The sequence below is a fragment of the Cucurbita pepo genome, chromosome LG17 (assembly GCF_002806865.2).
Source record: "Cucurbita pepo subsp. pepo cultivar mu-cu-16 chromosome LG17, ASM280686v2, whole genome shotgun sequence".
Lineage (NCBI taxonomy): Eukaryota > Viridiplantae > Streptophyta > Magnoliopsida > Cucurbitales > Cucurbitaceae > Cucurbita > Cucurbita pepo.
Genome location: NC_036654.1, coordinates 3,831,275 through 3,847,013, shown reverse-complemented (window position 1 = coordinate 3,847,013; position 15,739 = coordinate 3,831,275). Strand labels below are relative to the sequence as shown.

The window sequence follows — 15,739 nt, the reverse complement described above, 5'->3', positions numbered from 1 at the left end:
AAAAAAAAAAAAAAAAAAAAAAAAAAAAAAAAAAAAAAAAAAAAAAAAAAAAAAAAAAAGTATAAGAGGTTTGAAGACTTTATACCTAACATATTTTTATTCGAGCAGCTACAAGTTTCATTAGCCTTAGCCTGACCGTGTAAGCCTTTTATGCCCAGTGTCCAAATAATTAGAAAATATTGATTTTGGCAACAAAGTCAAATGTTAAAGAGCACTCAAAGCCTTGAAACATACTTGTAACTTCTTGGTTCTTGTTTTTACTGGGTGACAATCCTGTCTTAACAACACTTGGGTTTAATCTTTTATTTTACAGAAACTTATGGTTTTTACAAGGTTGGTTGTTCAGTCTATTTAAATGGCTGGTTTGCAAGCTTTGAGACATCTTTTTCATTGTTAACAAAAGTCACCCATTTTGATTAATACCTCTTTGGAATCTATTATTAGGGATGGTTAAACTCAACCTACCAATAGCAGTTATGAGATCCTTGTATGTTGCCTTATCGGTAACAAGCCTAAACAATGGGACATTTCTTTGTCTCAGGCTTAATTACAACCATATGCAGAATTGGTCCATAGGGAAGTCCCCATTTGAGGTTGTATGTACTCATCTCCCTTGTCTGACTACTGACTTAGCTAATATTCCTTCTTCTATTGACCTTAGTGCTGAAGCTGAGAGTATGGCTACTGTATTCAAGAGCTGCGAACAAATGTCAAGGATCATCTGGAAAAGGCAACCACTTACTATAAATCTTTGGTAAATGCTCACCGCCGGCTTGAGGACTTTCAAGTGGGCGGTTTGGTGATGGTCCACCTTTGTAAATCTTGTCTACTGGCTGCCCATCACAATAATCTGACTAACAAGAAGATTGGGCCTATTCCTAATGTTGAGCGGCTGGGTAGCAATACATATCAGATTGGTCCTTCCTCCTTTGCGCATCAACAACACCTTCAATGTCAAATACATTTTCTCTTATCATGCGCTGGATTAGTTTCCTTTACATGACTAACTTGGGGTCAATTTTTTTTCTTCGAAGGAAGGGTTTAATGTAGGACATCCATCCTGTTCTTGGCCCATTCTTGTCCTTTCTTGTAGCTTCTTGGTTCTTCTCTTGTTTTAACCGAGTGATAATCCTGTCTTAACCACATTTGGATTTAGTCTTTTATTTTAAGGATACTTTTAGTTTTTACAGCCTTGTTAAGTTGACTGTTGCTGCAAGGTTGGCTGTAAAGCCTATTTAAATGGCTGGTTTGTTAGCCTTTAGACATCCTTTTCATTTTTATAAAAAGTCCCTACATTGATTGCGTCATAACATCTCTCAATGTTTGGATGTGCCAAATGAATGAGTGACAAGTGTCTAACTTTGATAAAGATCTCATCCTTGCTCTTTGTTACATGCATCATGGACTAAATGATTAGACATTCATGTGTGGTTGTTTTCTTGTTCACGTTTTGTATGCTTTAGTTTTTAAAAGCTTACATCAGAAAAATACTTTTCATATGTCCTGTATAATTCCATGTTACAAACATAGGTTTTAAAGGAAGAGAACTGTACAACTATCAAAACTAGGGTAACGATTACAAGAATATGAGAAAAGAGAGAAAAATAAATCATATACATATGGGAAGAAGAATAAAATGGAATATTTGAGGAAGAGAGACAAGTCCACGAGGGTTGAGGACATGGGTCCTAAATGAGGCATTTGGTTTTTTCTTTGTTAGCTCTCAAAGTTGTAGGGAGTCGATTGAGGAGCTTCTTATCAGTTCACTTTTTTTCTTTTTTAATGAGAATAAGATTATTTTTGTGGTAGGCTGAGGTTTGTGCTATTTGTGGATTTTTTTAGGCGAGAGAAGCAATAGGCTTTTTTAGGGGCAGGAGAGATCTTCTAGCGATGTTTGGTCTTGGTCTCTTGTTAGACTCGATATTTCTCTTTGGGTTTTGGTGACAAGACCCTTTTGTAATTACTTTTTTAGGTTGTACTTTACTTGATTGGTTCCCCTTTTGTAGGCTTTATTTTTGTATACTTGTGTATTTTTTCATTTTTCTTCTATGAGAGTTAGATTATTCATTAAAAATAAAACAATTTTATATTCCATAGAAAAATATTGCTTGCAAAATCTAGAAAGACCATATATTTATAACTTCTCAATAATACAAAGCATTATATTAGAAAAAAGGTTGCTACCTGTGAGGTGTGATAGTTTTGACATTTTTTATTTTGTAAATTTATTCTCAAATGCTCGATGAGTTTCAGTATGTTGTTTATTATTCCATAGCATCTATGAAACATCTTGTTTCTCATAAAAAAAAAAAAAAAGAACTTTGTTTCTACAAAAAAAGAACTGTGTTTCTATAAACTTATGAATTATGTTTGACATGTGCCTTTTGTTTTCTCTTGTCTTACATATGTATCCAATAATGACTTCGATAGTTTGTGATTGCATCATCTACTCACCTTTTTATGTTGATTTTTTCCAACTATTATATGATACAAATGTTCATTGTGCAGCTTATTGGTGTCCCAGATCAAGCTGAAAAAGATGAGATTGTCAAATCAGTAATGGAATTAAGAAATGTTGAAATTGAAGAAGGTTACTCCATTGATGCTATTTCATCTCGCCAGGTTGGGACTTTATGTTGACTTGTTGTAGTCCATCGTTGATTCTTCATTACATCTCTGCCATTAGTTGTTTAGGCTTAAAGAGGTTTCTTGTCTTTTTATCATGGCTATTAGTATCATATGATTGAAAACAAATCTTTTGAAACCTTCTTTGAAGAAAGATTTAGAGATTTGTCATGGAGTGCTCTCTTCTCTTATATTTCTACTTCATTAGTATCACGGATTTTAGTAGTTGTTGCTTTGAGAGTAAGTTTTTCATCTGGCTGTCATTATATGATCTTTTCAAGATTGAAGAACAGGCAATCACCATTTCCATATTTCTCCATGTACGAGGCAACTCATTTGGTTTGAAGAATCCATGGCCAAGTTGGTGCAATTCCCCCTGGAAGGCCATTTCTTGAGACAATTAAAAAGGAACTTTGGTATCTGTTGATTACTGAAGAAGTACAATCAGCATGGCTAGAATCTTGAATGCATTTCCATCTCGAACTTTGGAATGAGAAATAGTATTGTAGTATCAGAACTAACAAGTGAGGTTGCTTAGTATTTTAGGAAATGGAAATGATAAGAGAATTCACGTGGAAGCAAATTGAGAAAGAATACTTACCTAGGGATGCTAGGGTTTTTTTTTTGAAAATATACATGAGAAGGAAGTCCAAGGACAGCNGCATGCTAGGGATTTTTTTTGAAAATATACATGAGAAGGAAGTCCAAGGACAGCCTGCTTTTATAAGAATAGTTCAGTGCAGGATAAAGCACGGTACTCAACAAGCATATTGTGTAAAAAAGAGAACTTATGCACATGATGATTGGAGAAAGATCTCCAATGCATTGCAGAGGCAGTNTAAAAAAGAGAACTTATGCTCATGATGATTGGAGAAAGATCTCCAATGCATTGCAGAGGCAGTTTGACAAGGAAAGTACGATAAATCCTTTCATGGCTGACAAGGCTCTATCTGGCCCTTCATGCAAAATGGGGTTGGAGACGCCTTTGTATCTGGTAATAACCAGCATTTATGGCCTTAATTCTTTTGGATGGCGCACAATTAGCAAAATCTATGGATATTTGAGAAGTCCTTGGGTTAACATACCAAAACAATGGAAGCTTCTGGAACACTTAGTCCGTCAAAATTGGAAATGGTAAATGTATGTCTTTTTGGTGTGGTGTTTGCTTGGGAAGCCCTCTGCTCAAACTCATTTATCCACATTCATATTGATTGATTTATTTCTCCAATATTCTTATTTATAAATTTTGCATTGACCAAAATCAAATTGCCAAAATATTAGCAAGATCGCCTATATTTTGATGATTTTCTGCAAAAAAAGATTTTCCCTCTTTATCGTTGTCGGGGTTGCAAATATACTAATATGATGATATTTAGCGAGTCCTTTGGAGTTGTCAATTTTCTTAGTTGACTTGGTGTTGAGGGCTTAACCCTTTGGGGGGCTTCTCCACCCCACCACATTGACTCAGCTTTCCTTCACTTATCCAAATCCAACAATAGATTGAAGTCCATAATACAAGAGTAATTTGTATTACTCTCATTTCTTGTTATTCACTAGAGAATTACATAGGCCTATTTATAATAAAAAAAATTAACTAATCCTCTAGGGAATAAGAAACATAAAAAAGCTAACTATTCTCTAAGGAATAGGAAACATAAAAAAACTAACTATTCCTTCAGGGAATAAGAAGCAAAAAAGAAAAGCTAACTAATCCTTAAGGGAATAGGAAACAATACAGAAGAGGAAACGAAAACTAGGCTAATTCCCTTAAATGGGATTACACCAATTTTCCTCAAATTAAGATTATTTCTTTCACACTCCCCCTCAGGCGGAGTAATAGATATCATTTATTCTTAGCTTGTATACTAACTCATGAAACAGTAAACTGTGAATTTTTTTTGTTAACACATCTCTCAGTTTAAGTCGTGAGAGCACATAATTCATGCATACTATTCCTTTTTCTTAATCAAATGCCTATCAATTTCAATATGTTTTGTCCTATCTCGTTAGATAGGATTAAGAGCAATATTGATGACTGAGTTATTGTTGCAGTACAGTTTTATCAGACATTCTCCCTTCATCTATAAGTAATCAAGGATTTATCTTCAACAATAAGTTCTCACATAGTTCTTATGCAATAGCTTGAAATTTGGCCATGCACGTGGCTCGTACATGTATTTTCCTTCCATTGTTGCAGTACAGTTTGATGACTGAGTTATTGTTGCAGTACAGTTTTATCAGACATTCTCCCTTCATCTATAAGTAATCAAGGATTTATCTTCAACAATAAGTTCTCACATAGTTCTTATGCAATAGCTTGAAATTTGGCCATGCACGTGGCTCGTACATGTATTTTCCTTCCATTGTTGCAGTACAGTTTGATGACTGAGTTATTGTTGCAGTACAGTTTTATCAGACATTCTCCCTTCATCTATAAGTAATCAAGGATTTATCTTCAACAATAAGTTCTCACATAGTTCTTATGCAATAGCTTGAAATTTGGCCATGCACGTGGCTCGTACATGTATTTTCCTTCCATTGCAACTCTAGCTAGCTTGCCTCTACTCTAGATCAAGTCCTAAAGACCTTGCCTTGAATGTAGGTTAAGGTCATTTAAATGCCGCATCTCATTTCATTGTCTAGGTTCTCAACAGCACTACCCTCATTCTTCTTCATTGATTTAAAACTCACCGGGATGAGTTTAGACCCTTTGTTGGCTCAATGCTCTATTGAAGTTTACCAGATGATTTAAGCACTTATTGAGGCATAACTATGTAAGTCGAAGTTATTGGGCTATTAGAATGCTTATCAAGACATATCAACTTAGTACAATGTTAACCGGGAACTCTGGAGTCTCACTGTTGCTTCATGATGCCATCTTAAGCCTGGGAAAGGATACACTACTAGACATCTTAGTTCCAAAGGATATTTTCTAGGTCTTATGACTTTCCTCTGCAAAGGATACACTACTATGGCCTCAAAAAGAAGGAAGAGCGTAGTGTAGGGAATATTGTGTCCTTTGTATTTTGGTCAAAATAGCCCGTTGGGGTTGGTTCTGTTTGACCTATTTGTTTGTTAGCTGATCTTTTACGTCTTAGTTGCATCTTTGGCTGTTTGTTAGCTTCGGCTTTGGTCTATATACTGTTGTGCTTGTCCTTTGTTAAGGATATTGAAAACTTGATATAATTTCAAATTAAGGGTTACATCAGAGTGCCTCCTATGTAATCAAAGGTATTAACTCTAAACAGAAAACTCCTAAAAACGTAACATAAAACAAACTAATTTATACAGAAAGCTAATCACATGTAGTTTGCAAGTCCCAGATGCCTACGTCACAACCAACATTTTTCTTCCTTGATAGCTAGTTGTTTTCTTATTTATTTTTTTCACCCATAATCCCCTAACAATTGAGGGGTTATATTAAGTTATACATTATCATTTTATAAAACAGGAGAAACACGTATTTCTTCACATTTATATAATTTGATATTTGGGTATTTTTCAGGATCTTTTAATGGATGTGAGAGATAAACTTCTATTTGAACCACATTATGCTGGTAATATGAAGGAAAACATCCCACCTAAGTCCTCCATTCGAATACCTTGGGCTTGGTTGCCAGGTGCACTTTGTCTTCTTCAAGAGGTAAGTCCAACACTCATAGTAAACTCATCTACATGAGAAATACAGGTTATTTTACGGAATTGTTTTTTAATATTTCATATTTAAACATTAATGAAAAGTCTCATCTCCTTTTGAAAAGATAAAACATCTTATTTAAATGCATTTAGGTTTAGTTCAGTTTGTGGCAGGATTGCTATTAGTGTATGTGTGTGTGTGTGTGTGTGTGTTTATATATACTCCATTTTCTCTTAATAAGAAACTAATTTTTATTGATAGATGAAAAGGATACTATAAGGATAAAATTAGGAATGTTATTAGGGACCTAGGGTATTCAGGGTATGCAAGCAATTAATTAAGGAAGTGGTTATTTTTATTTGTTATATATAGTGTGGGAAAGGATGAAGGTAAGCTTTGATTTTGAGTGATCTTAAGAGATAAAAAAAAAAAAAAAAAAAAAAAAAAAAAAAACATTCTTAGTTTATCGTAATAGCATTCTGATCAGTTTGTTAAATTATAGGGTGCACTGTTGAGTAATTAGGATTTTGCCCATAAAGTTTGGTTCTCTCCTTAATTAAATATGCAACCTCTTTTTAATTGTTAATATTTCTCATGCTGACATTGATTGAAATTTACAAAATCTGAAGCAGTTTCTTAGTGATTTTAGTTTGTGAGCTCATTCTATTTCTTCCTTTTACTTTCCTCTTGGAGTGAGATGAATTGAAAAGGATTTCAGATAAACGATGTATCATAAGTTGTTATTTTTTGCCCCATTTTTGTAGGTCGGAGAAGCAAAAAGGGTGCTTGACATTGGACAGACAGTTATTCAATGTCCAATGGCTAAGCCTCATATGCATGACATACTTCTTTCTATGGTATTAGCGGAGGTATGCTGTTATGGACAGTAGGCGGGGACTCTTGAAGCCCCATTCTTGTTTTAGTTTTGTTGTATATTGTATTCTTATATTGGGTGCTTTCTTGAAGTGTGCAATTGCAAAAATCGGGTTTGAGAAGAACATGGTGTCTCAAGGATTTGAAGCTCTTGCACGTGCTCAATATCTACTAAGGAGTCAAACATCTCTTGCGAAATTAAGATTGTTATCTCAGGTGAAAGGTCCACTTTTTTTGTTTGTCAATTTTTTCACGCTAATAATTCGTAGGCATTTTTACAACTCCACCTATTAATGCATGTAGAATCTTGTACCTTCAATTACCCACCACTTCTTTTTCTTTATGATAGTATATTCCATAGTACATTCCCTCCCCTCCAAAGGGGTTTTTAACTTGTATATATAATTGTCTGGAATATTTTTGAGAAGAAACTGACCTTTTTATTAAATTAGTGAACAGATATGAAGTACAGCACTTGGAGCAACAAAATTCTATGAGCTTGAAAAAAGTTTTAAAANACAGCACTTGGAGCAACAAAATTCTATGAGCTTGAAAAAAGTTTTAAAATAAGGATTTTGAGCAATGGAAATCTCTCTCTTTAGTTTTCTGTTAATTTTTACTCTCTTCTTTGATCCCCTGAGTGCACGCTTTCATTCTCACTTTGGGTTACGGATTCTGAGTAGTTATGTTGAGGACAAGTATTTTTATATTTAGATTGAAAAAGATAGGTTCATTATTGAAGACAAGGGGAGGAATATTCAGCTTCCTCCCAATCTATCCCAGAACCAGTACTTTTGTATTTGGATTGAAAATGATAGGTTCATTATCTTCCAACAACTGGCCAAATTATTGATGTACTAACTAAGAGACTTCCAAAGAAGAACTTGACTAACTAATTGACAAGCTGACTGTAGAAGACATCTTTAAACCAACTTGGAGGGGAGTGTTGGAGTTTCTACTATTTAGGAATATTTGTATGTAAATATTACAAATATTGGCCGTCAATATTTGGCCTTTATAATTGTTATTTTTTCTTTATCTGTAATAGGTCTATGTTCTATAAGAAGATCTAAGTTGCACATATTCATATATATATATATATATATCAATATATTTTTATTCTCTTAAAATTAAAAGTAACCATGGAATTTGGTAGACATATGGGATGGAAAACAATTTAGGGATGACATGTTAATTCCTTTTTGGTTTATTTATGCCGTCCAAGTTTATTATTTCTCCTCTATATTATTTTTGTTACTTCATTATTAAATTGTTGCATATTTTAAATTTTATGGATGGTTGATCTGTTATATCATTCAATTGTTAACATTTTGCCCTGGAAAAAAGGGGCAACCAAATGAGATTTTTGCTTCCCCTGGTTTCAGATTGAAGAATCTTTGGAGGAACTTGCACCTGCTTGCACATTGGAGTTGTTGGGTATGCCTAGCTTACCCACGAATACCGAACGGAGAGCAGGAGCAATTGCAGCATTACGTGAATTGCTGAGACAAGGTCTTGATGTGGAAACATCATGCCAGGTTCAGGATTGGCCATGCTTCTTAAGCCAAGCTCTTGGTAGGCTAATGGCGGCAGAAATAGTAGATCTTCTTCCATGGGATGAATTAGCTCTTATTAGAAAGAATAAAAAATCAATCGAGTCACAGAATCAAAGGGTTGTGATTGATTTTGATTGCTTCTTAATGGCTTTTAAAGCTCATCTTGCCCTTGGGTTTTCAACTAGGCAGACAGAGTTGGTAATTTCTCTTTTGCAGCTGATCAATCCATAGCATAATAGAAAAGTTTTGTTTAATGGCACATATGCATACCCCTTGCTCAAAATATTTTTGAAGATGATTGAATAACAATCACTAAAATCATAAGAGATGATTGCTATGTCTCCTTTTATTAATGCTATATCTTGTACTATTCTTATGTAGATTGAAAAGGCAAAAACTATATGTGAATGTCTGATGTCATCAGAGGGTGTCGATTTGAAACTTGAGGAGGCTTTTTCCATTTTTCTTCTTGGTCAGGTAGATTGTTTTTAATATCACATATGTAATCCAGATGTGATAAAATAATTTAATGATCTTAATGTATCTTAAACTGCTAAAATTTGACATGTAGTGTTACTTTAGTCATTCGATGTCTAGTATTACTCATATTCTGGCTATTATGTTTACAGTGCAGTGATTCTGAGGTTTTTGAAAAGCTTCAACAGTCGACTTTGAATTCTAAACCAGCTATGCCTACCCGATTGTCAAATCTAGGAATGGAGAAAAAGAATGCAGAGAACACATACCAATCGTTGGTAAGTTCACTTTTTGACCATTTGATTTTAACCAACAGACAGGGTACTTCGGAAAAAAAAAAAAGAAAAAGAAAAAGGAACAGAGAGTATATACTGTTAGGATAAATATAGGCATATATTGACGCCCTATTAAGTATGGGTGATTTTGTTCCTCAGTTTTCTAATCTTTTCAAGTGTTTGTGCATTCTGAGTGTTGTATCTTACTTTTTGTTGGCCTCTGCAACGTATGTAAATTTTCACGTCTTCGATGAAAAANCTAATCTTTTCAAGTGTTTGTGCATTCTGAGTGTTGTATCTTAGTTTTTGTTGGCCTCTGCAACGTATGTAAATTTTCACGTCTTCGATGAAAAATTTTGGTTTTCCTTAAAAAAAATTAATAAGAGACCAAAGACTATCAAACCCTCTTTATAGATATAGTATAACAGTACTATTGATTTTCACATGTTAGATTAAGTATATTTTTAAAAATTTTGAAATTAGTCGTTTGTCATAAGTTTCTATGGTTTTCAAAATACTTCTCAATGGTTCACTATTATCTATGATCATGCATCCAAAATGTCATTTTGGACAATGCATTATTTATACCCTTGAATGGAATAGAAGTGCTATAATTAAGCTGTTCTTATAAATCGTTTGCTTCAAATTTGGTCTCGGTTGAAAAACATACTTTTGGAAATATGAAACATAAAATATATGTAGCTTGGGAGGCATAATTACTTTTCCAACAATGTTCACTTCATATACTCGATTAATTTAAAATTCTTTATCTGCTTTTATTGATGTCTATATTCTTTTTATATCTGAATGCCTGTTGAACTTGAGCAGGAAATATGGTTGAAGGATACTGTACTTGATGTCTTTAAAGATACGCGGGATTGCTCCCTGACGCTGGTGAGACTCGTACCAACTGATCAGATTAGAGAACACTTTTTTAAACAGAATATACTGAACTTGGCTGCGGCAGCTTCATTTTTTTATTTTTTTATTTTGCGTTTCTTTTTGTTTGTTCAGGTTAGTTTTCTCCATGGCAAGAAGAAAATGGATGCAAAGAAGAAAATTAACCATTCTCAGCAGACTATCACAAATAACAGGCCCATATCCTCTTCTTTTGTATCAGAGTGGAGGGATGTTGAGAACTCCTTTCCTAATTTGAGTTCTTCCCAAAATCTTGGGAACATTATTAGACAGTTAACGCCTACTAACTTGCCGAGTCAATTAGGAACGGAAAAAGAAAAGACTGATGCCAACTCATCATCAGTTCAATTGAAAAGGAACCTTCGCCTAAACAAATGGAAAATTTCAGAATTTTGGTTGGCCAGGGACAGTCTTGTCTGTAACATGAAAGTTCTTGTCGTAGTTGGATGTATTAGCTTTGCTTCGTTCAAGCTAATGAGTACGATGATAAAGAGGAAACTCGTTCCTCCATGGACCCCACATATAGCAAGCCTGAATGCAAGCTCTCTTTTCAGCGATGAGGGTCTGTCCACAGATAATGTTATAGGAGCTCCAAATAGGAAGAGCCGTTCAAATCTTAGTAGTAGTCTTAAAAGGCTTTTGTCGAATATAATGAGGAAGGGCAGGAACTTATCAGGCACAAGTGATACGCCACTGTTATCTGCAATTTCAGCTCTGCATCAGAAGCCGATGTCGGTTGAAGAAGCCGAAGCCCTTGTGAAGCAATGGCAAATGATTAAAGCTGAAGCTTTGGGACCTAACTATCAAATTTATAGACTTGCGGAAATTCTTGATGGAGCAATGCTTTTCCAGGTAAAGTTCATTTATGTTCAAGCTGTTTCATCACAATCTAGGGTCAATATTTCTTGTATATGAGAATTTGGGACGTTTTCATATGATAAGAACAGGAAACCGAGAATCTTTTTAGATGTACCTGTTTTTGAAATAAATTGAAACAAATACCAAGAAACATGAAATGGAAAATTATTAGACACCTTTATCTTCTCACCCATTTTTGTAATGCATATTTCTCTCTCTCGCGACTTCCAGCCACCTTTCCTTCAACAACTGCCAATGGTGAGATTCTTAGTCAATACCAATCTAATGAAGTCTTGAAAAACATTCTTTCGGGGCCTAACTACCAACCATGCCGAAACTAAATGCATCTTCCATCTCTTTGTTTGAACCTAGTCAAAGCCTTCACTTCACCAACTACTTTTCCTTCCAGTTCCAACTTCCAAAGGAATGGCCACAAACTCTTGCCATTCATTTGGTTTATTTATTTATTTTTAACAGGAAACATCATTTTCATTGTGTTTATTTTCAAGCCTTTCTTCACCTTTTATTCCTTGCAAGCATTTATCTTTAATCACAAGTAATTATTGAGGTTCATTGGATAACACTATGTTCACCATTTTTTAAAAATATCTTTCATTCTTTCATTGGAATATTTGGTGAAGATATTTTACTGCATTTTTAATTTAACTTTTTGGCTTCAGTCTTTTTCCAAGAAGTTATTTTGGCTATATTAATTATTGGGGATAGGTACCATTAGCTCTTCCACTACTAATGATTCTATCTCCTCTTCAGTTGTCCATGATATCGAATCTGATGAAACATTTGATGTTAGTGATCAATGAGGAATCTAAAACACATTTAGCTGATATAGTGATTGATGAATTTTCTATCGTAGACTCTTTTGTAAAAGTATTCAAAAGTCTCTTTTCAGTTTATGATAGAAGAAATTTAGTTGTAGTTATCAACATCATTAGTAAAATATCCTTCCAATGTTTCTAAATTCCATTTCTCAATGAGGTTTGTGGATTGCAAATGAAAGAATCATGTCTAGTCACCGCAAATTAAAATCTAGTTATGTTTCACTCGTTTGTTATGATCGTCCAATCATGAAAAGTATTTCTTGGTATTCCTCAGGCTTTGGAGACGTTTTTTCTTCTTCTTCTTCTTCTTCTTTCTTTCTCTCTCTCTCTCTCTCTCTCTTTTTTTTTTTTTTTTTTTTTTTTTTTNTTTTTTTTTTTTTTTCTTTTTTTTTTCTTTTTTTTAACAATATATAAATTATAAATATTTTAATTAAAAGATCTGAAATAGTTTGTGTTAAAGAAAACAATTCTTAAGATAGTTTAAGAGATAATCTAAAAACAATAAGGATGGGTAACATTATATTTCATATTCTAAATCTTAATTCGGACTACAAAATATTGTATAATGATCATTATTATGTGTATGTTACGACTTCATAATACTTCAAATCACCTTCATAATACTATAAGAACCCACTTTTTGAGACTTCAAATCACAAATCACTATATGCAGATGTAAGGTTTAAAAGATTCGATAAAATATTTCATTTTTTAAATAAGGGGTGATACAATGAAATTTAAATATTTAAAATCAAAATACATATGTGAAAGTTAGTTACAAAAAGAGTATAACAAATATTCAAATACAAAACTAAAATAGACGAGGGTTCCTCCTACAACTGCACGACTCTCAAACGCTCATGTCATTGACAATTATTTCACAAACCATTTGAAAGAAAGTAGCATGAGCGTGTGAAATACTCAGTAAGCAGCTTAATTGTAAGCTCTAATTAATTATTGGTATGGCTACATACCACGTCTCTAGGTCACTGATTGTCTGAGACTATCTTTAAATTCTATAGCTCTGAGTGAACTTAAGTAGGGGATTTTGCCCTCTAACTCTCTTTATTCCTCGAGTCTTGGTCCTATCATAATTCATTGCACAGTATCTCATGTACTAGCCTTATTTGGGCCCTCATTGTCTTATGATGGCTCTGACTCAGGTCCTTCACATCTATATCTATCGAGTGTGAGCTCCTTCACGTCTATACCTATCGAGGGTTTCTACGAGATCTTAGGGCAAATTGGCTAGTCATTACTTAAAATGTTATTGCTCATGTCATATTTAAGTGTCAAGTATTTGTGAGGTGTGATCGCTTAGTGTTTTCAACTATTGAGCTATTAGAGTTGCAATTTCTGATTCTGTCTAGCGTGGCTTGAGTTATCATTCTACACTTTGTACGCTATCCACTTATCTTAATCGAAACTAGCTCAGCCTGATTCCTTCACTCTTCTAGCTCCCCTTTGAGATTACAAATACTCCACCCTTCTAGCTTAGTCAAGCCTCAACTTGTCTTTATACTCCTAGGTCTAACTATGGGCAAACACTCTCTCACGCGATCGGAACTAAAGGAAAAGAAAGGAGCATGAATAATAATATGGGTGTATGATTCATACATTACATAATTGGAGAAGTAATCTATGACCATATAAGCATACAAACACAAAAAATTCATCCGTAAACAATCGAATGTCATTCAACGTATTAAAGATATCAAACTTAAAGCTTTTTCTTGGCATATTTTATCAAATATTTAATAGAATAAAGACAAAAGGAAGGTAGTTAAAAAATCATGGCTAAGTCTATTATTTTATAAAATAATACATATATATATATATATATATATATTTTGAAGCTTTAGATACAATTGATCTTTTAATAATGAAATATTGTCAATTAAATACTTTGCCTCAACCACCATTAATTTGTCTTATATGCATCACCTCCCTCACATCTCACATTTACTCCATAAATATTTCTCAATTTATATTCTTGACTTTTATTTATATAATTGAGATATGAAGAGTTGAATGAGAGTTTAGAGAAAAGAGTACATCTCAATTATCGTATGCTCATTTGAACGTTTTTCACAAGAGTGTTATGAGATCCCACATCGGTTAGAGAGGAAAACGAAACATTCTTTATAAGGGCGTTGAAACCTCTCCCAATCAGAAGCGTTTTAAAACTTTGAGAGGAAGTCAAGAAAGAAAAGTTCAAAAAAGACAATATCTACTAGCGGTGGGCTTAGGCTGTTACACGTATTTAGTTGAATATAAATATGTGGTAGTCATCAAACTATTACCATTATTATTATAATTCAATTATACGCAGAGATTAATTTTTTAAACGTTTAGATTGATCAACTTATTAAATTCATTTTAATATTTATTATTTCCTAGAGAGAAAATTCAACAAAGAATGGTTAAGAAAATTCTCTATATAAACCCAACCATTATGTTCATCTGGCTTGCAAGCACATTATGGGTAAAGCTCCTTTCATAGTTTCTATATTCAATTTAGCCTTATTGACGTTATGTGTAAAGGCTCAATTTGATTATTTTCAAATGGTTCAACAATGGCCTCCAGCTACATGCAGTGGAGTAAGATGTTATGCTAACCCTCCTGCCATGTTCACAATTCATGGTTTGTGGCCAAGTAATTATTCAAATGTTCCTCTTATTTGTACAGGACAACCATTTAATCAAGCNTTTTTTTTTTTTTTTTTTTTTTTTCATGTTAATGTATCTTTTATTTAAAAAGTATAATAAATTTCTGGCTTCTTTATCTTGTTTTAGATTGCAACATTAGTACCCCAATTAAACACATATTGGCCGGATGTAATAAGTGGGAACAACCAACGATTTTGGAAACACGAATGGGATAGTCATGGAACGTGTTCCGATCCTCCTTTCAACCAACTTCAATATTTCCAAACAACTCTAAATATTCGTACAAACCATAACTACGATCTCCTGGCCATCTTGAACACTGCAGGGCTAGGCCCGACTGGCACAAATACTAGACAATACGGAGCCATTGAAGGTGCCATTCAGGCTGCCACAGGTAAGAAGCCAGGTTTACGCTGCAACAAAAATGCACAATCTAAAAAGAAACAATTGTTCGAAATCATCTTGTGCTTTGACAAAAATGGTGTCACTCTAATTGACTGTACTCAGTTTGCTGGAATCACGTGTCCTTCACAATTTGTGTGGCTCGATCGACAACCCTTGAGTTTGGTGAGTGCAGTTGGAGAGCTTAAGAATTCTTTAGTCCACCGGGTCTCTATTCTCAAGTTTTTGTTTCTCTGTATTCTTCTTTCCATTACCATCATGTTTGGGAAGAGATTTTATGGAACACGTAGAGGTGGTAGTGGTGGTGGAAAGCAGGAATAATGAGTTCCAAATACTTATGTTTCTATGTATAATATATCGTAATATCGTGTCGTAAGAGTAGTGTGTGTTGTGTCGGGTTGTAATTTCACAAGAAGATGTTTTGATATGTTTTTATTTAAATTATGTTTCGGGATGTTATCGTATAAGATAACTTATTTGTTTACTAAATATTTTTAAAATAAGTGAAGGGCCTTAGAAAAGGTTATGCTAATCCAATCCAATCCAATCCAATATTTATAATTTGGGTCGGGTGTATTCGGGTTGTTAGGTTAAACATGTGTACTTCTC

At 33.9% G+C, this 15,739-nt stretch overlaps 2 protein-coding genes across 2 annotated transcripts in view; both read left to right on the top strand.

Annotated features, from left to right (window-relative positions):
- The window catches only part of LOC111778076 (plastid division protein CDP1, chloroplastic-like), a gene marked incomplete at its 5' end in the record, with an annotated part of 14,531 nt that extends 2,897 nt beyond the window's left edge, over positions 1-11,634 (top strand). Inside the window, 9 exon segments of the mRNA XM_023657717.1 lie at positions 2,509-2,622; positions 6,131-6,268; positions 7,027-7,131; positions 7,229-7,351; positions 8,521-8,889; positions 9,073-9,168; positions 9,321-9,446; positions 10,272-10,337; positions 10,458-11,634. Of these exon segments, the coding sequence (XP_023513485.1) occupies positions 2,509-2,622; positions 6,131-6,268; positions 7,027-7,131; positions 7,229-7,351; positions 8,521-8,889; positions 9,073-9,168; positions 9,321-9,446; positions 10,272-10,337; positions 10,458-11,276 (1,956 nt within the window).
- Positions 11,635-14,539: 2,905 nt separating this feature from the next.
- On the top strand, positions 14,540-15,451 carry LOC111778758 (ribonuclease MC-like). Its single transcript, XM_023658731.1, has 2 exons — positions 14,540-14,762; positions 14,859-15,451. Exons 1-2 carry the CDS (start codon positions 14,540-14,542, stop codon positions 15,449-15,451), a joined length of 816 nt encoding a protein of 271 aa, XP_023514499.1.
- The last annotated feature ends 288 nt before the right edge of the window (positions 15,452-15,739 follow it).